The sequence below is a fragment of the Labeo rohita genome, chromosome 11 (genome assembly GCF_022985175.1).
Source record: "Labeo rohita strain BAU-BD-2019 chromosome 11, IGBB_LRoh.1.0, whole genome shotgun sequence".
NCBI lineage: Eukaryota > Metazoa > Chordata > Actinopteri > Cypriniformes > Cyprinidae > Labeo > Labeo rohita.
The window spans coordinates 26,503,960-26,527,655 of record NC_066879.1 but is presented as its reverse complement, the minus strand read 5'-3'; the positions used below and the strand labels follow the sequence as shown (position 1 = coordinate 26,527,655).

General features: G+C 35.0%; 1 protein-coding gene across 2 annotated transcripts in view; it reads left to right on the top strand.

Moving 5' to 3' along the window:
* Positions 1 to 23,696, top strand: part of cntn2 (contactin 2) — a 39,245-nt gene that overhangs the window by 9,397 nt on the left and 6,152 nt on the right. For both annotated transcript variants that reach the window (XR_007828734.1, XM_051123035.1), the window contains exons 2-19: positions 8,560 to 8,665; positions 11,658 to 11,799; positions 12,724 to 12,899; positions 13,016 to 13,111; positions 13,204 to 13,416; positions 13,539 to 13,641; positions 13,781 to 13,962; positions 15,435 to 15,571; positions 15,856 to 15,985; positions 16,207 to 16,357; positions 17,463 to 17,590; positions 17,944 to 18,119; positions 19,919 to 20,039; positions 20,409 to 20,567; positions 21,777 to 21,926; positions 22,056 to 22,126; positions 22,291 to 22,525; positions 23,140 to 23,255. Coding sequence is in view for 1 of the 2 variants with exons in the window: in XM_051123035.1 (XP_050978992.1) it covers positions 8,608 to 8,665; positions 11,658 to 11,799; positions 12,724 to 12,899; positions 13,016 to 13,111; positions 13,204 to 13,416; positions 13,539 to 13,641; positions 13,781 to 13,962; positions 15,435 to 15,571; positions 15,856 to 15,985; positions 16,207 to 16,357; positions 17,463 to 17,590; positions 17,944 to 18,119; positions 19,919 to 20,039; positions 20,409 to 20,567; positions 21,777 to 21,926; positions 22,056 to 22,126; positions 22,291 to 22,525; positions 23,140 to 23,255 (2,544 nt within the window). In the remaining variant the exon portion in view is untranslated. The remainder of the gene's footprint in view (positions 1 to 8,559; positions 8,666 to 11,657; positions 11,800 to 12,723; positions 12,900 to 13,015; positions 13,112 to 13,203; positions 13,417 to 13,538; positions 13,642 to 13,780; positions 13,963 to 15,434; positions 15,572 to 15,855; positions 15,986 to 16,206; positions 16,358 to 17,462; positions 17,591 to 17,943; positions 18,120 to 19,918; positions 20,040 to 20,408; positions 20,568 to 21,776; positions 21,927 to 22,055; positions 22,127 to 22,290; positions 22,526 to 23,139; positions 23,256 to 23,696) is intronic.

The window sequence follows — 23,696 nt, the reverse complement described above, 5'->3', positions numbered from 1 at the left end:
CATTCATTGCTTGGCTGTAGTTTATAATTAAGACCCATGCTCTTTTCTTTTTGGATAGCCGCCTTTAAACCTCATTCAACATTTCATTTGATTATTGCTGCCTCAGTGAGTGACATCTAGGTGAAATATCGAGAAAGGCAAAACTTCAATAATGCATGGCACAAGCCAAAAAAACAGTACGTCAGCAGAGTCAATGAGCCCATGTGTGGATTTCTAGACCCTTAGTCGCAAAGTTACCAAAGAAATAGCAAAACTGAAGGCTGTATTGAAAATACTTAAGTGCTTGTTATGGTTAAAAATTTGTGAAATATAAATTTGAATGTGTAAAGACAGTATTAAAGACAAAATTAGCTTTTGAGGAAGTTGACCCAATAAACTGCCCCTGCTGCCCTTGTGTTTCATTTCACTACATGGCTGGATAGAAAGATAATAATGCCAAGGCAAGCTTGGGAAAGCTTTCAGTAGTATCTGTTAATTACACATTGCCGTTTACACTTTAATCATGCTCTTTGCTCTGGTTTATTGTCACGGTTCATAGATTCTAGGCTTAATGGCATAGTCATTATAATGATTGGGTTTAATGTACCCAAGACTTTCAATCTGAAAACAGTAAGTTCGAGCTTTGTGTCACCGTTCAGACACTGGGGAGATGACTCACTGCTCTGAGCAAACATGTCGAACAGCAAACAGTCACAACAAACAGCTAATCATGGCATGAATGCTCATGAAAGGATGCTCGTGGTGCAGACCACGTAGTTCGTAGTTTGTAGTTTTAGATTTGCGGTGGAGTGACTCATAAGGCACTTCGGCATCTGGACATACAAAGCTTATTTTAAAACGTATTTTTTGCAAAAACATATTTCTATCATGATAACTCTCTGAAGATTTTAGCATGGTAATGGATATGACAGTGTTAATGCAGTTGTTTTTTGCGGAATAGATCTGCTACGCTGCTGCTGCAAAACAAGTACAGGAATTTCTTGTGCCGATAAGGTGCTGTAAGGTGCTGTGAGTATTTAAGACATACTGCTGCTGCACAAGTAGCATACATAAATAACTACACTGTAAAAAATAAAAAACACAATTTGTTGAGTCAGCTTAAAATAATTTGTTACCCTAAAATAAGTTTATTCAACTTGAAATGTTAAGTTGTACTAAGTAACAACTTAGATATTTGTGTTTGCTAAACTTAACAGATGGGTAAGTAACCCAGCTGCCTTAAAATTTTAAGTTGATTCAACTCAAATATCTAAGTTGTCACTTAGTATAATTTAACATTTCAAGTTGAATAAACTTTTTTTGAGTTGACTGAACTTAAAATTTTAAGGCTAGGCCAGGCTACAAATTATTTTAAGTTGAGACAACAAATTGTTTTTTACAATGTAGGGCTGTCAGGGCCCTAGATCTGTACATCATCTTATATTTCATACAGTTGACTGTTCACAAATAAGATGCAGGACAACAACTCCATAAATGCAGTTATGCCCTGAAATTCAAGACATTGGGGCAAAATGTTCCTGTATGAGTTGTTGTTTCATATTTTATATATAATATCACATTAGGGGTGCGTGATATATATATCGTCTGTGATAATATTGTAATTTTTTTTTAACAATGTTCAGTTTGACATTATCAAGTATTTTGCGAAAACCATTCAAAACACCTACAGATTGCAGTGCACACATTACGTTAAGTCTAGACTAGTGCACGCACGCATTAACGGTGTTTAGAATGATCGCAAATTCAAGACATGGGGGCAGAAAATGTAAAGATTTAATCCACTTCATATAGTTAATCAATATCATACGAAGAGTGATGACGGTGTTTCGTTCCTGAATGATTCAACCGTTTAAATGATTTGGTTCAATCGCAATAACTCACTTTTTAACTGTGACTTGCTGCCACCTACTGGCGATTTTAATTCCACATTTAAAGTATGTTTTTATTATTTAAATTATTTCAAATATCTGTATTCAACGTTATATTTTTAAACTATAAATATCAAAATATTATTTATGCATTTGTAACTGCAGGTTAAATGCATTCATGACCTGCATTAAACAGTGTAAATACATCTAATTGCCACTTCACATACAGCTTTACATGCAGTGTTTTCTCTGCATTGCAAAGACGAATTTTGTTGGTACTGATTTCATTTGCTTGGTAACAGCCCACATGTAAGAATTTGACTCAAAAGATAATGCACACCTTTAGAAAAAATGGCTTTTTAAAGGTTAAAATGCCCATAAAAGGTAAAAATTAATTTAAACTTATTGGAAAAGATTAATTTCTATCAGTGTGAACTGGCCACCAGACAGAATATAAAGAATTTAAAAAAATTTAGGAGTCAGCTGTCCATGGTAGTCCTTAAGATACCAGCACAGTAAAATATGGTCTAAATATCGTTAACGATAAAATCCCAGAAAATATCGAGATTTATCACACGGGCAGCAAGAGCAATAGGACATGTGCTGATTTTGTCCTGATCTATCATGAGCTAAAATGTAATTTTATACAGTTCAGTAAATATGAAGGTTGATAATGTGTTATATTTTAAACACAATATTATGTGTTTTTGCTCAGTTTTTGCAGAGAACATATTACCTTTTAAGCCACAGCAGAATTGTCTCAGAGAAACACAGCAGTGTTTAGTTTCTGAATGAATCCACGTTTTGAAAAAATCAAATAAAATATTATCTTTCTAAAGCTACAATTTGTAATGTCTACTTGATACTTTCTCATTTAATACAAAAATGATCTTTTTTGGCTTTTTTCACAGTCAAATTATTTATATTTATATTCACAGCAAATAATTTGATTAATTTATCGACACGTCATGTAATTAATTTGATTAAAAGAGTTAATCGACTGACAGCCCTAATAATAATCCGTAGCAGATCTATACAGGTGGAGCTGGGGAGGTGGAAGGTTTCAGAGGAATTCTGAAAGTGCACTGCAAAATGCTCTAGTGAAGCCAGCCAGCAAGCTTTTTGGCTGCCTATGCAGTACAAACCAATCAGCTTGTCCCATCGGTTTATCCATCAGCCTGCGCCATCTAGAGTTCTACAACAGAACTTGGCATAGATGTGCTTTTACTCCATGTATCATTCATTATAATTCCTCCCCACTGCTGCTGTTTTAGCTCTGGCTATTAAATGCTAACTTTATCGGCAAACTCAGATTGCAAACACTGAATATTTATTCAGTGACAAGGCCATGACTTGGGGACACTAAGCCATACATTTTAGATCAGGCTTGGATTGGTTCAGTAAATACCAATTTGATTTACTTTAGGAATATTCAGACCCGCAAGATGTTTCTTGCTGTATCAGCTGTAACATATAGGAATTTGGCTGTTTGTAGACCAAAGCATTTCTTTTTTTTGACGATGCACCAGGTGTCCAACAAAACCTGGTTGGTAGGTATGTAGATAAAGGTATGTAGACTGATAAAAATTCCTTAGATATGTTTTTTGTGAAATCTCTACACGGACACCTGACTTAAACAGGCCACCTGCTGGGAAAGATCCATTTTGGGGGGCTTAGTCCCTTAGCAGATGTCAAGGCGGCAGTAAAAGCGTCATTGCCCTAGGCAGTTCTTGAGACCTACAAGAAACATGACTTTTTATGGAGAAAAGGAAGTACTCAGAGATGAATGTATGATGGTAGGCACTAGGCAGGGATGAAATGGCCATAAGGAACACTAGGACTTTTTAGATGGGCTCTTGTGGGCCGAATGTCCAAACCAATTTACATAGACAAAGCAAATGTATAGTATGATATAAAAGGAGGAATAATCTCACAGACTGGCCCATATGAGCTACAATGACAGCAGCATTTCCCTGAATAAATTAATAGAATTGTTTAGTAGCGGTGATGTGTATCCAGTTAATTAAATGCAATCCTATTACTTAGTTACTTAGTAAAAACAAAAAAAAAAAAACATTTTTTAATTTACTTTATCAGTGTGATTGTCCTCAGCTCTGGTGTTTGAAATGGACACAGCATAACAAGGGGTTTTAACAGAACAGTGTTTGAACAAAAGGCATGATTCACTGTAGGAAGGTGTGAACCTGAGAAATACACAAAGATCTTGTGCAATCAAAGCGTTGTGTAATTTTATTAATTGAAGGGTTGCTTTTGCAATATTAAAACATGAATGAATAAATAATAAACATTTAAATTAAAATGTACTGTATGCATATTTTAAGTTATGGAAGGGTTTAAAAATAAATAAGGTAATTTTGACTTTTCATCTCACAATTCTGAATTTTTCTCAGGATTGCATAATATAAACTCACAATTATGAGTTATGAAGTCAGGATAGCAGGATAGAAACTTGCCATTTTTACTTTTTTTCTCAGAATTGTGAGATATAAACTCGCAATTGTGAGTTATAAAGTCCAGTTAGGGGAAAAAAGATATGTTCTCAGAATTGTACCTTTATAATTTTGACTTAATTACTCATTTTTAAATAAAAGTAATTTTTATCTCACAATTCTGACTTTGTACACTCTTTAAAATAAAGGTGCTTTAAAGGGTTATTCACAGCGATGCCATAGAAGAACCATTTTTGGTTCCACAAAGAACCATTCAGTCAAAGGTTCTTTAAAGAACCATCTCCTTCTTACCTTTTTATAATCTGAAGAACCTTCTTTTGCCACAAAGAACCTTTTGTGAAACAGAAAGTTCTTCAGATGTTACAGGTTCTTTATGGAACCATTTAGACAAAAAAGGTTCTTCTATGGCATTGTGAAGCACCTTTATTTTTAAGAGTGTAACTGAGAAAAAAACTGAGAAAAAAAGTCATTTATAACTTTGTAACTGAGAAAAAAAGTCATAATTGTGAGATGTAAACTTGCAACTGCAAGGAAAAAATTCAGACTTATGAGATTAAAAAGTCACTATTAGCTTTTTTATTTTATATTCAGTGGTGGAAACAGACATCCATATTATGTAAAATAATACACTTAAAATCAATAGGCCTATATATAATATAATAATAAGTGTTTGTTTTGCAACATTAAAAAGAAAATAATTGATAAGTCATACAAATAAAATAATATTTTATTTAAAATAATATAGATAAAATCAAAATATTGAACAAGTTTGAATTATGTAACATGGTATATTGGGGAATTAATGCACTTGTTGGGTCCCAGACTGACAACTTAACTGAGACTGTTAGATGGACCACAAAGAAATGTCATTGGCTATATATGTGTTTGAGTCCTTATACAGTAAATCAAACCATAATAGAGAACTTACTGTAAATTTGTACTGTTAAAATGATTTTTGTGTTCCTTGACAAGCAGCCCTCTCATATTCATGCATACAGTATATCTACTGCAGCATGAGGAAAATCCTGTCAGCTACATCCTGGCAGCCAGCACATTATACCGTGCTAAGTAGAGTGCGGTTGAAAAGACTGTGACAACACACCGAAGCAGTGCTGATAAAACAAGCATTTGAGTGCAGTCAGGTGGCAATCAGCGTCTTGTTTGGTGTAATTAAGAAATTTCTCTGATGAAAGCCTCTTTTTTTCTTCTTCAAACCTCTACAAATGACTGCTGGGCCGCTTCCAGGGTGCCTTTCTCATCACAAACAGCACATCTGTGCTGACGCTTCGTGGTTCTCAGCTTCGCCTACAATCGTACCGGGAACCGCAGAGCAGCGGCCCTTGCTGCGATTGCCATTACTTGGGCCAAGAAAAAGATGTGCAATTGCCAATTATAGGGCTGGGGGGGTTATGCTGCACAGTGAAGGAAACAATCCCGCACACTCAAGGCAGATGTGAGGAACGGATGGTGAACGGTGCAAAACAGCTGCTCCCTGGCACTCTCTTGTCAATTTACCCATAAGACAATTTGAGTCACGTGCCGCTGTTTTATTAGGCCCGTGTCTGAGCCGTGCATCAGCAGGTGACACATCAGGGCGAGGGAGCGGTGAATATGACAGTGTAGAGCAGGTTTTCAGGCTGTCCGAGGAATACAATGTCAGAATAACTCAGAATTTATTGGTAATTGAAAATATAGCCATGCCTTCTCACATTGGTTGGACAGGGCTGTTTTGATTCTCTTCAGTTATAAAACAGACACAGAAAAACAAAATATATCCACAGGAAGATTCCTGATTTATTAGCCAGGAACCTATGTGCCTATGTTGTGTAAGCCCATTTCCGCCACTAGATAAAAAAAATAAAATAAAAAAAAAAGGTTATTGCGACTTTTTATCTTACAATTCCTTTTATTTGGAATTGCATGATACAAACTCTTATACAATCTCAGACTTTTTTTTTTTCAAGTTTATATCATGCACTTGTGAGAAATAAAGTCAGAATTGTGAGATATAGTCACAATTCTGACTTTTTTCTCAGAATTGTTATATAAACTCGCAATTGAGAGTTTTAGTCAGAATTGCGCTATAAACTCACAATTGTGAGAAATAAAGTTAGAATAAAGACAGAGATAAAAACTCGCAATTCTGCTTTTTTTCCTTGCAAATGCGTGATATAAACTCACAATTGCCAGATAAAGTTGAGAATTGCAAGATAAAAACTCACAATTCTGACTTTTTTCTCAGAGTTGTTATATAAACTCGCAGTTGAGAGTTATAGTCAGAATTGTGATACAAACGTAATTGCGAGAAATGAAATCAGAATGACGAGATATAGTCACAATTCTGAATTTTTTTCTCAGAACTGCATTATAAACTCACAATTGTGAGAAATAAAGTCAGTATTGCGAGATACAAAATCACAATTCTGACTTTTTTCTCACAACTCACAATTGCGAGAAATACAGTCAGAATTGCAATTTTGCCTTTTTTCCTTGCAGATGCGTGATATAAACTTACAATTGCCGGATAAAGTTGAGAATTGCAAAATAAAAACTCTTTTTACTCAGAGTTGTTATATAAACTCACAATTGAGAGTTATAGTCAGAATTGTGATATAAAAGTAATTGCGAGAAATGAAAGTAAAATGATGAGATTCTGACTTTTTTCTCAGAATTGTGCTATAAACTCACAATTGTGAGAAATACAGTCAGAATTGCAAGATATAAAGTCACAATTCTGACTTTTTTTCTCGCGAATGCGTGATATAAACTCACAATTGCCAGATAAAGTTGAGAATTGCAAGTTCACGAGTTCACCCTTACATCTAATCTGGTTGAGTAAACAGTAAGCATATTTTGGTGTGCCGTCCTGGGGGAGGGCTCCGAGCCCGGAATATGGCCCGAACCCAGAGAACTCCCCCCATCCCAAGTATAGGATGAGGATAGATTAAGAGTGAGGTGTTGGGGTGAAGGGGCTATGACTTGTGCTAGTTTGGATGATTAGCTAGACGAGTTGCACCTGAGCCGAATTAGTTGATTATCTGATCGTGCTCCTCCCGAACTTTGTTATCAAACATCATATAAAAACTCACAATTCTGACTTTTTTCTCAGAATTGTTATATAAACTCGCAATTGAGAGATAGTCAGAATTTTGATATATAAATGTAATTGCAAGAAATCAAGATATAGTCACAATTCTGATTTTTTTTCTGATAATTGTGTGATATAAACTCGCAATTGCAAGTTATAAAGTCATACTTGCGAAATAAAAACTCTTTTATTTCAAAACTCGAAACTTTTTTTCTCGCAAATGCGTGATATAAACTCACAATTGCCAGATAAAGTTGAGAATTGCAAGATAAAAACTCACAATTCTGACTTTTTTCTCAGAATTGTTATATAAACTCACAATTGAGAGTTACAGTCAGAATTATGATATAAATGCAAATGCATGATATGAACACAACTGAGAATTGCAAGATAAAAACTCACAATTTATACTTTTTTCTCAGAATTGCATGAAATAAACTCGCAACTGAGTTATAAATTCAGAATTGTGTAATTAAAACTTGACTTTTTACAAATCTGCAGTCACTCACAATTGTGAGACATAAAGTCAAAATTCTGAATTTTTTTCTCAAAATTGCATGATATAAACTTGTTGCGAGAAATAAAGTCAGAATTGTGAGGTATAAACCCACAGCTGCAAGAAACACTCGCTATTCTGACTTTTTTCTCAGAACTGCGTGATATAAAGTTATAATTCAGAATTGTGAGCTAAAAACTCACAATTGCCAGAAATAAAGTCAGAATTGCCAAATAAAAAAAGATAAGAACTCACAATTCAGATTTTTTTCTTGCAAATGCAAGTTTACAAAGTCCAATTTCGAGGGGAAAAAATGGATATGGATATCTCACAATTCTGACTTCATATCTCACAATTTATATTTATATCAAGCAATTCTGAGAAAAAAAAATCAGAATTGTGAGATGTAAACTCTCAGTTGCAAGAAAAATAGTCAGAATTGTGAGGTAAAAAGTGTCAGTTACCTTCTTTTTTTTTTTATTCGCTGGCGGAAACGAGTTTCCACACTATGTCCCTGAATAAAAATGTGCCTGAATTTTCATTTTTGGGTAAACTGTTGCCTTGAGTTAAAAATAGGGTTGTTACTCATCTCAGAATCAGCCTTTATTGAATCATCTGGGTTTTGTTTTTCCCCAGGAGCTAAAAGGCCTCTGTCTCTCGTCTGGGTGTGGTTGCAGTAGGAGGATGAGGATTCTGTTGTGTCTGCTGTCTCTCAGCTCTCTGGCTCTGAGCTACGCATTGGGTAAGTAGGATCTGATTTGACATCCCCCATCATCTCATCTCATGCAAAATCCCATTTGCAAATATACTTAGTAGGTCCCGCTCAGCCCTTCCCCCATTAGTGAAACTTCGTTACCACTCACCCGTTGTTGTTTTTTTTTCTGTATTCCCTGTGCTCCAGCATTTCCTTGTTGAAACATCATTGAAATGTACGTTGTCACTTTGATGGTGTCTGGGATGTGTGGTTTTAGGGTTGTGCATCAGTGGGGGGTCCACAAATTCAGATAAATTATTCATTGTGTTATCTTAGATCAGTGGGCAGAAGGGATTTGATTTACTTGAGAGGTGTTTTTGTCGGCTGAAGTAATCCAGGCCCCATTAAACATTGATAAAAATGTGCTTTTGTCCGTAATGCTATTAACTTGGCAAATGGTACTCTAGTCAAAGTTGTAGTCTAGTCACACAGGCATAAAATCTGCTCCACTGTGCAGCAAATTCTGGCCTTCTGACCAACATATGCAACCAAGCAAAATTTGTTTTATTTTTACATGCCATTTAGGAGAAGATTTATCTAAAATGGTTGATTCCACAAAAATCTAAAAATTTAAATAATGCCTCAGCAGTGTTTGGTCTGCAACTGCCTGCACACAAAACACTGAAGATACAGAAATGTTTGTAGACTTTGTAATCATTCTGATAACGATTCTCATATTCATTGTACTGAGTAAAATGTCCAGGTTTGGATGTATCATCACAGGTATACAAATTGAATTGGCTAACAACAAAATTGCTGTGTTTCTAGTCTAGTACGCAGAAGTAACTACACATAGATACTGTGAAAAGCTGCTGAGAGACTTCAGTGGAAAAGAACTTAAGTGGCAGTTTGGAGCTGTTTATCCCCATTACTGGAAGCAGCCAACAAACCACTGAATTTCACTGTAATCTCAGAGCAGAAAACCTCCCGGGGAGCCGGTTCCGCTTCTCAAGTCATCTCTCCTCCTCTGCCTCTCTCTCATTGCCCTAGATTCCTCTGGGTCTCACCAGAACTGCATACAAACACTGATTTGCACACGTACATGCATTTATGTACACGTCAGTGCATTCAGAACTCCAGTGTATTCTAAATTACAAATTCATAAATCAAACAAAAAGTCTGAACAAAAAAAAAAAAAAAAACTGTCAAAAGTTTTTAAACAGTAAGATTTTTTATGTTTTTCAAAGAATTCTCTTCTGCTCACCAAGCCTGCATTTATTTGATCCAAAATACAGCAAAAGAAGTAATATTGTGAAATGTTTTTACTATTTAAAATATAACTGTTTTCTATTTGAATATATTTTAAATGTAATTTATTCCTGATCAATGCTAAATTTTCATCATCATTACTCCAGTCTTCAGTGTCACATGATCCTTCAGAAATCATTCTAATATCTATTTTTTTCAGGATTCTTTGATGAATAAAAAGATCCAAAGATCCATCAGCATTTATCTGAAACGAAAAGCTTTTGTAACATTATATACTATACCATTCAAAAGCTTGGAGTCAGTATTTTTTTTTTTTGGAAAGAAACTATAGAAATTAATACTTTTATTTAACAAGGATGATTTAAATTGATTAAAAGTGATGATTAAGACATTTATAATGTTACAAAAGATTTCTATTTCAGATAAATGCTCTTCTACTGAACATTCTATTCATCAAAGAAACCTGAAAAATACTACACAGCTGTTTTCAAAATAATAGTAAGTTTGAACAGCAAAATTAGAATATTAGAATGATTTCTGAAGGATCATGTGACTGGAGTAATGATGCTAAAAATTCAGCTTTGAAATCACAAGAATAAATTACATTTCAAAATATATTCAAATAGAAAACTGTTATTTTAAATAGTACAAATATTTCAAAATGTTACTGTTTTTGCTGTACTTTGGATCAAGTAAATGCAGGCTTGGTGAGCAGAAGAGACTTCATTAAAAAAAAATTGTACTGTTCAAAAACTTTTTACTGGTAGTGCACATAGTGACTGAAAAAAATTTTTTTGTCTTTTTAAAAAAAATATTTAAAAATTATATTTTTCCTGAAAAAAAAAAAAATGTGTGCATAAGATAAAAAAAAAAGATAAAAAAAAAATATTTGTAGAGAATATATCTTGAGTTCAGTTAATTTGTCTTTGTAAAAATTTGATTTACTTATTTAAGGGGAAGAAAAAATGAAACTAAATTCAATGCAATATATTCTCTGAAAACAATATAATTATCTGGAATTTACTTGAAAAAGAATATCCTGTTTTAAAATGTTTTGCTAAGGAATACATAAAAAAACAGTACTCTAATCCACCACAAATTGCATTATAATGCACATTTTTAAGTCAATAAGAAACACCAACTTATTTAAAAGTAGAAAAGCAAAACCCAATCGCAAATTCACACACGGTCCCATATAATCCAAACTCATTCTTGACCCAATTCATAATGCATCATATGCGTTCAAGACTACCTGGAGACTTTACTGTATTCAGACTCCCCTGTTCCCCTCTGTTCTGTCAAAATATCTGAGTGCATGCAATTATATCTGACAGCTTGTATCCCCTGCTGGCTTTCCCCGGGTGGAGAACACTCCCACTCTGAGTGCAAATACGCTGTAGCTGTTAGGCACGCACGACCCCCCTGTATCTGTCTGTTTGGCACAGTACACTAGCTGTCAAAGGAGGCAGTACAAAAGACCTGAGCATGACAAGACTACTTGAGCTAGATTACTCTCCCAGATATTTTATTATGCCCTTAACTTTCATTCACTGTGCTGTTTCTAGTAGCTAATCATCTGGTAACCATAAGGCTGTTGGTTCAAACCCTTTGAAGAGTGATTGAGGGTATTACAGTGTTAAGATCAATGTATTAATGCTATTAGCTAGACTTTTATTTGACATTTGAAGATCCTGTTTTTTGACTCAAAAGAATTTTGTGATCTTTGTTGAAATGTTTCTCACAGACAGTAATGGTGGGCACATTTTTGTAGGTGGGGATGTGTGTGTGTCGGGTCACGACAGTGGGCCTGTGTTTGAGGAGCAGCCGTCTAGCCTGATTTACCCGGAGGGGATGCCAGAAGGCAAGGTGACCCTGAGCTGTCAGGCTCGCGCCAGCCCTGCTGCTATTTACCGGTACTCAGATCAGGTTTTTGGCACTTACATCTTATCGAACAAAACAGGACCTTTATTTACTTTGTATGACCTATCCTTAAAAACAAACATTGTGAAAAATATTTGTAGAAAAAAAATGTAAACATCTTAAACAAGATATGATCATTTCTTTAAGATAAATACAGTGCAGTTCAAATGTTTGCACGTTAAAATTTTTCAATGATTTTTTAAAGTCCCTTATGTTCAAGTCTGCATTTAGTTTATCAAAAATATAGTAAAAACATTAATAATATTATTATAATTTGAAATAATTTAAAATTTTAACGGTTTTCTGTTTCTCTTATAATTTCTCAATAAATATTTCTTCTTATTATCAGTGTTGAAATGCTGCCTGATTTTGTTTTGTGAAAACCATGTTAATTTTTTTTAAGATTCTTTGATTAATTTAATGTTGTAAAGAAGAGCATATATTTGAAATAGAAATCTTTTGTAATATTATAATTTTGCTTAATTAGATGAATCCTTTCTGAATATATTACTGACCGTAAACATTTCAACGGTAATGCAATTCTTTAAGATAATAAGATTTTAATAATAAATAATAATAATAAATAAAAAGTTTATTGGATTTTTTTCTAGTTATGTACATAAACTTCACAAAATTTTGTTGTATTTAGCTTACAAAAACACTATTTGTCATTGTGGTATGAAGAATAAACTTAAAGATACTGTATATTCTGTGAAAATGTTTCAATGTTAAAAAGGTAAAAAAAAAGTTTAAGAAAATAGTTTTGAAATACACAATGCATGCTGTCCCTATAAAAAGCGTACTACATTTTTACCAAAGTTTAATTAAATTAGTCATTGACTATGCACTTTTTTGAAGTTAAAAGATGTTTTTTTAGAAGTTTTTGAAGATCTTTTATGTCATTTGGTATGTTACAGGTGGCGTGTGAATGGCACTGAAATAGCATTTGCTGAAGATTCGCAGTACACACAGGTTGCAGGAAATCTTGTGATCAATAACCCTCAGAATGGGCGAGATGGTGGGTCGTACCAGTGTCTCGCCATCAACCGCTGTGGCACCATTGTTAGCCGAGTAGCTAACCTCAAATTTGGCTGTGAGTACAAACCAAAAGATTTGATGTCCAAGTGTGAAAAATAGGCCTTTCTGAATAAAAGCAGCAGTGGTTGCAATTGCAGTTTACCACTACTGATTAATGTTTGTGCGTTCTAGACCTCCATGATTTCCCCCCGGAGAGTAGAAGCCCTCAGACGGTCAATGAGGGTACGGGAACCTTTCTTGCCTGCCAACCACCAGCTCATTATCCGGGTATGTTAACACATTTTCAGTTAGTATTTAACCTGATCATTATATTTATTTCCTCAAATCTTAATATCTTGCATCCTTTTGTTGCCATCAAGCTTTGTCCTACCGCTGGTTCATCAATGAGTTCCCCAACTTCATCCAGCCAGAGGCGGGCAGATGGTTTGTTTCTCAGGTGACGGGTAACTTATACCTTGCTAACGCAAGAGCCAATGACACAGGCAACTATTTCTGCTTCACCACCATCAACATGGACGTCAGCACCAAGAGCATCTTCAGCAAAGCTGTCCAGCTCACTGTTTACCCTGATGGTTAGTTAGTTTCGCTCAAAAACCAGAAACATGCTCAATGTTATCAAAATAACTTTTTATATAAAAAAAGTTAGAAAAAGTATCTTATATTTTGTTTCTTTTTTCCCGCTTTGGTTCCATAGCCAACCCAAGGAAAGCCTCTCCAAATATCCGAGTGCGTTTTCCCGCTGAGACGTATGCATTATCAGGACAAACTGCACAGCTGGAATGCTTTGCCTATGGCAAGTAAGTCCCGCTTAGCTCCCCACTTCCCTACGGAGATCACTTCTACATCGGTTCAACATAATCCATAACTCAGTCAGCTATAAAAATGGAAAATTTTTCTCTAACATCCTCTCGCTCTCTCCTTACTTTCCTCCCTAAGTCCCATTCCTAAAATCCGCTGGAGGAAGGTGGATGGGATTTTACCACCTAAGGTCGGAGCAAGCGCAGAGGGGCCCATCTTGATTATTCCTGAACTGAATTTTGATGATGAAGGCATGTATGAGTGTGAGGTTTTCAACTCAGAGGGCCGTGAGACACATCAAGGACGTGTCTCTGTGCAAGGTAGGCATAACGCCAGCGCTAGAATGATATTTTCTAGAAGATCTACCTATGGTAGAAGTTTGATGTAACATCAAACTTTGTGTTATTATTGTTAATTAAAACTATTAGAAAGTGTTAAAAGTTATATATATATATATATATATATATATATTTTTTTTTTTTTTTTTTTTTATAAATTTTATATATATATATATATATATATATATACACACACACACACACACACACTACCAAGATTTACAAGATTTTTAATGTTTTTTAAAGAAAGTTAAAATTTTGAAATATTTTACTATTTAAATTAACTTTTTTTTATTTGAATATATTTAAAAATGTAATTTACTGTGATTTCAAAGCTGAATTTTTAACATCATTACTCCAGTTCTTTAGAAATCATTCTACTATTCTAATTATTCAAAAACATTTAATATTATTATTATGTTGAATTTTTTCAAGTTTCTTTGATTAATAGAAAGTTCAGAAGAAAAGCATTTATCTGAAATAGAAATAATCACTTATACAAATAGTTATCATCACTTTTGATCATTTTAAAGCATCCTAGCTAAATAAAAGTATTAATTTTTATAATCCCCCAAAAGTATACTGACTCCAAGCTTTTGAATGGTATAGTGCAAAATGTTACAAAAGCTTTTTATTTCAGATATTTCTATTAATCAAAGACTCCTAGATGTATTCAGCTGAAATGTACTCAAATGTACTGAACTGTTTTAAATATTGATAATAATAATAATAATAAATGTTTGTGCAACAGCGATCAGCATATTAGAATGATTTCTGAAGGCTTCTGAAAATTTAGCTTCGATCACAGGAATTAAAATGTATTTTAAAATGTATTCAGATAGAAAGCAGTTATTTTAAATTGTAAAAATATTTTACAATATTACTGCTTTTGCTGAATTTTGGATCAAATAAATGCAGGCTTGGTGAGCAGAAAAGACTTTTTTAAAAAACAAAAAATCTTACCGTTCAAAAATGTTTGACTGGTACGGTTTATATATATATATCACATACTTAGATATAACCACTTTGTTAGGTCAAAATAAGACCTAAAATGGCCTGAAAACCAGTGGGAGTTTTAGTGAGTAATCATCTTGGTGAGATTTAAAGTAAATCTCTGTGTCTGTGACCAGTATTTACCGAGCTTTGATGATATATATAAATATATATAAAAATAATTGCTAAACATAAGTTCACAAATAAAATATAATTTTTGAATCGTTACTGCCTTGAGCTATTATTTTGGAATAAATGTATAATGCTTAAAAACACTAACTTGATGAGATTCATACTTGGCTTTAATAAACAGAATATTAATTACATTGTTAATGTAGAAATATAAGATAAAATAGTTTGTTAGTAATATGTAATAATAGCGTATGAGCAATTAAATGATTGCACTTCAATCCACAATGAAGTAAAAAATCTGCTGATTTGTGTGTGTTCTCGCTCCCCAGCCCAGCCTGAGTGGCTTCAGGTCATGAGTGACTCCGAGGTGGAAATAAGTTCAGAGCTGCAGTGGAGCTGTGCTGCTGCAGGCAAACCAAGACCCACCATTCGTTGGCTTCGTAACGGACAGCCCCTCAGCACACAGGTCAGCCATATTTGCACACACACACTTAGCTGGATTGCCATCTGACAATGTGTGCGTTATCAGAAATGAACAGGACCTCTAGCTGTCAAGACTCAGACTGATATATGCTAACTCATTTTTCGAAAACTCTTCATGTCTTCGAGGCAGTGAGATGTGACAGTGAATAACCTGCTCATTATTTTTTTCAGCTGGGAGTAGATTGACAAGAGAAGTATTGTGTGGCCCTCTGCTGGCTGTAATGTGCATGTGCATCTTACACATTCTTAACCCTAACCTGTGTGCAGGACCGTGTCGAAGTGAACAATGGGCGACTGAGAATCAGTAACCTCGCCCTAGAGGATTCCGGGATGTATCAGTGTGTGGCCGAAAACAAACATGGCACCATTTACTCAAACGCTGAGCTCAGAGTTCAAGGTAAGCACAAGAAAATGTCAACATGAAAACGAATCAAAATACCACTGCATAAACCTTGACAACATTGACATGTTTCTCTTGTTATCCACCTTAATGCACTTCAAATCCCCTTCTGCCCACCCAGTCATGCCTGAACCCCAGTTATAGTATGATCAGCGTTTAAATCCTCTCTGTGTGGTTCCCCATCTCCCTTCCTTCCCCGTCCTGTCGCCCTATTTCAGTCCAGGCTCCAGACTTCAGGTTAAATCCAGTGCGGAAGCTGGTTCCTGCTGCCCGTGGCGGACAGGTTAAAATGGAGTGTAAACCTCGGGCGGCTCCCAAACCCACTCTCTTTTGGAGCCGTGGCACAGAGCTACTGACCAATAGCACCAGGTAATCCAGTAATGAAGTGTTTCGAAAACCTCCTAAATGCTTTAAAGGAGAAGTCCACTTCCAGAATAAAAATTTACAGATAATTTAATCACCCCCTTGTCATCCAAGATGTTCATGTTTTTCTTTCTTCAGTGGTAAAGAAATTATGTTTCTTGAGGAAAACATTTCAGGAATTATGTTCATATAGTGGATTTCTGTGGTGCCTGCGAGTTTGAAAATGCAGTTTAAATGCAGCTTTAAAGGGCTCTAAGCAGTCTCAGCCAAGGAATAAGGGTCTTATCTAGCAAAACAATTGGTTATTTTCAAAAAAAAAAAAAAGTATATAGTTTTTAACCTCAAATGGTCATCTTGTCTAGCTCTGTGATGCGTATGCATACTCTGTTTAATCCGGGTCGATACAGTTATGGTAGGATGAAAAACTCCCATCTCATTTTCTCCTCCAACTTCAAAATCATCCTACATCGCTGCAGAAGTACCGACCCGGTGTTTACCCACTGTGAACAAGCAAAGGTCAAACGTACTTTAAAAAAAAAAGTTCAAGAAGTTCAAAATGAGATGGGAGTTTTTTGACCTACCCTAATTGTATTGACCCGGACTACACAGAGTATGCATGCGCATCACAGAGCTAGGCAAGATGGGCATTTGAGGTTAAAAAGTATATAAATTGTACTTTTTTTTTTTTAGAAAATAACTGATTGCTAGATAATTATTGCTAGATAAGACCCTTCTTCCTCGGCTGGGATCGTTTAGAGTCCTTTGAAGCTGCATTTAAACTGCGTTTTGGAAGGTCAAACTCACGGCCACCATTGAAGTCCACTATATGGAGAAAAATCCTGAAATGTTTTCTTCAAGAAATGTAATTTCTTTACGACTGAAGAAGAAAAGACATGAACATCTTAGATGACAAGGGGGTGAGTAAATTATCTGTAAATTTTTGTTCTGGAAGTGAACTCCTTTAAAATCAATGTATTTTATTATTCCCAGCCAAATGGCTCTGTGGGTTTGTTTAAAGCTGTTTGGTGAGGTAGAGGGGAGCTGTTTACCTGTTGTGTAGATGCATTGAGTACAGTGATCTCAAAAAGACCATGTGATGAACTCTCTCCAGGATAACAGTCACTCCAGATGGGGTTCTGTGGATCTACAACATCAGTCGTGCCGATGAGGGAAAGTACACCTGCTTTGCTGAAAACTACCTTGGCAAAGCCAACAGCACAGGACACCTGTCTGTCAGGGGTAATGAAACCTCTTGTTTTGTTTATCTAGTTTAAAGGTCTCACGTTATCTGTTTGAGTGTTTACATGCACAGTTTAACACAGATTAGTGTAAGATCACGTAAAACTCATAAACAGTGTTTCTTTATCAGGAAATGTCATTAACAGACTTTTCTTGGCTTTTTGGTCTAGTTAGCTTTGGATGTAAACACCTTTATCAGCTCTCTATCTGCGTTTTCATTGTGCACAAGCCTGAGTGCATTTTTGGCTTATTGATCTCTAAAATAGTCATTTTAGTTGTCATCAACATTTTATTATGGGCGCAAATGTTTTCAGTGTATAAAGTTCTGTTTTTCACCTTGTTCTTTCAAACAGATGCCACAAAAATCACATTAGCGCCTTCTAATGCTGACATCAATCAGGGTGAAAATGCCACTCTGCAGTGCCATGCGTCACATGACCCTACAATGGACCTTACCTTCACCTGGTCCCTCAATGGAGTTCTGTTGGACCTAGAGGAACCAAATGGACACTATCGGCGTATGGAGGGGGTGAGCACCTGACGAGAAGTGTTATAAAGTGTTTAAAATACTGCAAACATTAACTTTGTTTTCATTCAGGAAGATTATTACAAATGCTTATTAAAGTCTCTTATGCTTAATAAGGTTGCATTAATATGATCAAAAATACAGTAAAAACTGTAATGTTGTGAAATATTATTACAATTTAAAACTGTTTTATATTTTTAAAATATATTAAAACAACTGTTTTCTGTTTTAATATATTTTAAAATGTCATTTTTCCTATAATGGAAAAAATGAACTTTTAGCAGCCATTACCTTAAAGGAGAAGTTCACTTTCAAATTCACAAATTAATTTGCTCACCCCCTTGTCATCCAAGATGTTAATGTCTTTCTTTCTTCACTTGAAAATAAATTAAGGTTTTTGAGGAAAATAGTTTTAGATTTAGATTTGTCTCCATATAGTGGCGTTTTAAATGCAGCTTCAAAAGGCTCTAAACGATCCCAGACGAGGAAGAGGGATGTTATCTCGCAAAACGATCGGTTATTAAAAAAAAATTGACAATTTATATACTTTTTTAACCCCTTTTTAATGCTCATCTTGTCTAGCTCTGTGTGAACTCTGTGTGTTCCAGTTCATGAAAGTTAGGGTATGTTGAAAAACTCCCATCTCATTTGTTCCCCCAACCCAGTGTTTACAATGTGAATATGCAAAGAAGATCAAACGCCCTTTACAAAAACGGTAAAACAGCAATGTAGGACGATTTTGAAGTTGGAGAAGAAAATGAGATGGGAGTTTTTCAACATACCCTAACTGTCTTAGAACCGTAATACACAGAGTTCACACAGAGCTAGAAAAGAAGAGCATGTGAGGTTAAAAGGTATATAAACTATCATTTTCCGATCGTTTCGCTAGATAAGACCTTCCTCAGCTGGGATCCTTTAGAGCTTTTTGAAGCTGCATTTAAAGTGCATGTTGGAAGTTCAAAATCGAGGGCACCTTTAAAGTCCACTATATGAAATCCTGAAATAACTGAATAAAGAAAGACATGAACATCTTGTATGACAAAAGAGAGTGTGTTATCTGTAAATTTTTGTTCTAGAAGTTAACTTCTCCTTTAACATGATCTTTTAGATTTGCTGATTTGGTTCCAAAGAAACATTTTTGATGAATTGTATTCTTTAATGAATAAAAAGTTGAAAAGAACAGCATTTATTTGACATAAATCTTTTTATAAAACTTTTTTATAGAGTGCAGCTTGTTGAGAGGTGTGCTATTGTTTCCTAAGCAGTTAGACTCATGATTTTTACCTGGCAGATGGTAAAATGACAAAAAAAAAAAAAAATAATTCCCATGAAGTTGCATTGGAAGGACCCAAGCTATATCTAGGAGAAGTCATAGAGATTTGACACTTTGCTGTGCCATAGCAACATGCTAAAAACAACTTAGAGCATAGATGATCCCTGACAACCACCCACAACACCCTAGCATGCATAGCATGTAAGCAAACACCACTTACACTTTCTTTAAAAAATGTGAAAATCTAGTTATGTTCTTAATATTTAAAATTAGCAAGATTAGTAAAAACCATCTGGATTTGTATTCCAATAGCAGCAGGCTCCTCACACACTCTGAGATTAGCTTTAATAGGATTGACTTCAAAGTAAATCCCTTTTAGACATATATAGTCAATTTTAAAATCCCAAATTTGAAGCCTCACCAAACTAAGCATGTAATAAAGAACACGATAATGCTCCTATGAGGTTGAAGTGGGCTAATACTCCTTTCTAATAAAGTTTACTTTTCTTTTCACTGTCACTTTTTATAGAAAGAGACGATTGGTGACCTGGTGATTGTGACCGGACAGCTCAGTCACGCTGGCACGTACACCTGCATGGCCCAGACGGTTGTAGACAGCGCGGTGGCCTCGGCCAAGCTGGTTGTGAGAGGTGAGGGCTTCCAGCTGGCTGAGCAGTGACAGAGGTTTTATTAAAGCTCAGTATACCAGCCTGCAGCCTTTGGCTGTTCCATAGCCTCGTTCTTGTGTTTTACCTCAGCTTGATCTTTTTTGGCCAGACAACTCTCAGCACTCAGCCCTGTGAGAATGAATGAAATGTGGAGTCATGAAATATAAATATAGCAGATCTGTATCCTTGGGGTTTGGTTCCCATCTGTCTATTTGATACAGATTTTGTAAAGAAAGCAGCTCCAACTAAACTGCTTTAAAAACATGTTTTATGCTGTGTGTGCATGACTTTAAATAAAACCAACTAAAACTAAAAACCGTTTGCTAAAACCAAATGCTTCTTTCTTTACAGGCCCACCAGGACCTCCTGGAGGTTTAGTGGTGACTAGTGTCAATGACACATCGGTTGAGTTGAGATGGAGCCGTGGATATGACAACCACAGTCCCATTGGCAAGTATGTCATCCTGGGCCGATCTTCACAGACTCACGACTGGAAGAGAATGAGGACAGGTAAGGTTATGAATCATTTTGGTGTCATACAAACAGAACTTGCTGCATAATGCTAGAATTAGCATTTTTGCATAAATATTATCACAAATATGCTTATAATGAAAAGTGTTTGTTTATTATATCAGGTGTTTCTCTAATGTTTTGGGACTTTTTGTTTGTAACCCTGAATTGTTCACAGTCCCCCATCTGCATAAAGCATTATAAATGAAACATTTAAATCAGTCTACCCAAATTGTCAAACAACTTTGCAATCTTGCATTCGCAGCATGAGTTTTTCTATACATTGACATATTTTTGATTATTTATAATACTTGTCATTTTAATGTACATGTATTTTTCATTTAATAGTGTTATAAGAATTTGTAATTATTACAATTAACTATCATATCTATGATTTATTTATTTATTTAGTTAGTTATGTTTATTTGTCAATCAAACTTTTCTCAGCATGAGCTTTTTATATATTGGAATATTTTAGATTTTTTATAATACTTATAAAATATATTGTAATAAATGTAATTTTAATGTATTATATGCCATTTTTCATGTTAATGTTTTAAGAATTTGTATTATTACAATTAGCTACAATATCTTCTGTTGATGTATTTATTTATACTTGTCGATCTTTGTGATTTTGCATTCTCAGCATGAGATTATCTATATATTGAAATATTTTAGGTTATTTATAATACTTATATTAGAATAAATGTCATTTTAATGTATATGTATTTTTCATTTAACTGTTATAAGAATTTGTAATTATTACAATTGACTATAATTTCTACTATTTATTTATTTATTTATTTATTTATTTATTTATTTATTTATGTATACTTGTCAAACAACTTTGCAGTCTTGCATTCTCAGCATGAGCTTTTCTATATATTGGAATATTATATTGTGTGTGTAGTTTTTAATGTATTTGTAATTTACAATTTGCAATTTTTATTTATTTATTTGTTTATTTATTTATACATACATATATACATACATACATTAATTTTTTTTAGTTATTGCTTACCTTGATATTTTTTTAAAAAATTTCAACCACAACCCCCATGTTATTTGAGAGTGCTATTTTAAGGGTGCCCAGGACCCTAATTTGTACAATCTGTATATTTGCTCTATATTTGTATTAGAGCACCATACATTATGTTATCTTCAGTGATTGAATGTTTACTTCTCATTGTTTGCTAATGGTTCCTCCAGACCCTGCGAACATAGAAGGAAATGCTGAATCTGCACGTGTGATAGATCTTCGACCCTGGATGGATTATGAATTCCAAGTCATTGCCAGCAACATTTTGGGTAGTGGAGAACCAAGCATGCCCTCCCAGCCCGTCCGAACCAAACAAGCAGGTCAGAAACGCTACAAATTTGTTAGTGTTGAACAAAAAGTAAACCATTGAAGTGGTTCCATAGAAATAGAAATATGTTTGGTAGATTTTGTTTTCCACTACATAAGTGGGTTATTATTTTGTCATGCAGCACCCACTGTGGCTCCCAGCGGACTTGGTGGAGGTGGAGGAAACCATAATGAACTTATCATTACATGGACTGTAAGTGCCATGGACCTCTAATTGCTCTGATTACATATTAGATTCGCCTTATTCCTTTTAATCAGCATATAAAATTGCTAACAGATGGTTGATCAGTGTGTCTTTATTACTCAGCCTTCACTTTCTGTTACATAATGAGACATAAAACTATTTCTGAATTGCAGCCCATGGCCAGGGAGTATCAGAATGGAGATGGCTTTGGCTATATCCTGGCATTCAGAAAGCAAGGCGTGCCAACATGGACAGTGGTGAGGGTGCCACACGTGGAGTCATCACGATATGTCTACAGCAATGAAAGTCTGTCAGCCTACTGTCCTTTTGAAGTCAGAATCAAGGCCTACAACAAGAAAGGCGAAGGTCCCTTCAGCCAGATTGCTGTAGTACATTCAGCAGAAGAGGGTGAGAAAAATTACAAAGGATTTCATTATATTCTCATTAGACTTTGCTTAACCACTAGAGGGCATACAGTGGAGAAACTCCTCATTGAAAAGAAGTCATTTCAGACAAGAGAGCTTATTATACTATACAAGTATGTTGTTCTATGGAAGTGTATTATAACTTAAGTCCCAAAAACAATATTGAAACAAAGCTGCAATAATGTTTCATCCCAAAGTTTTGCAATGTCATACAGACGAGTATATTAACACACAACTACTCATATTTACACATCAAAGATCCCATTTAGTGATTAGCTACTAGAAGTAGCAACACAAGAACAAATAATAACATTAAAATGAGAAAATAAACCAAAACCACTGTGTATATTCTTTACAAGGATCACAAGTTTTTAACAAGTTTAACAATGTCAGAGTAAAATTCTGGCTAATGAATGAAAGAGTGCAAACTATACCCTAACCAACATCAAACATGCAGCTTGTGTAAACAACAAAAGCAATATGCATGCAAAAAGATATGATATGAAAATACCAGTCAAGATTAAATGATAAACAAATCTATATTACCTCTTTCATTCTTCATTTATCTTAACTTATCTTTTTTCCGGTGTTCCTTAGAACCTACCATATCCCCAAGAAGGATTAATGCCACTGCTCTGACTGCTTTTGAGATTCTGGTGTCCTGGGAGCCCATTCAACATCTGAACATTAACGGAGTTCTTCGGGGTTACGAGGTCAGCCCCATTCTTTGTCCATCTCTTCTTGTATTTGAATGTAGATTGCTAAATGTCAAGTCAAATCAAGTCACAATACATATACATATTCTAAATTACAATACAGATTGTGTCAAAGCAGCTTTACAGTGTCAAACAGGAAAACTGTTAGTCAATAACGCAAGAGGACAATAACAAACAGTCACTTTTTCAATTAAAGTCAGTTCGTTGTCGATTCAGTGATGTCATCATACAGCTCAGTTCAGTTCTCTTCAAATAGCGTCTGTGCAATCAAGCCAACAATATTGCCAGAAATTACGCGTCCTCAACCAAGCAAGCCAAAGGCGACAGCGGCAAGGAACCAAAACTCCATCGGTGGCAGAAATAGAAAAAACCCTTGGGAGAAACCAGGCTCAGTCAGAGAGGCCAGTTTTCCTCTGGCCAGACAGAGTTGATCATTGT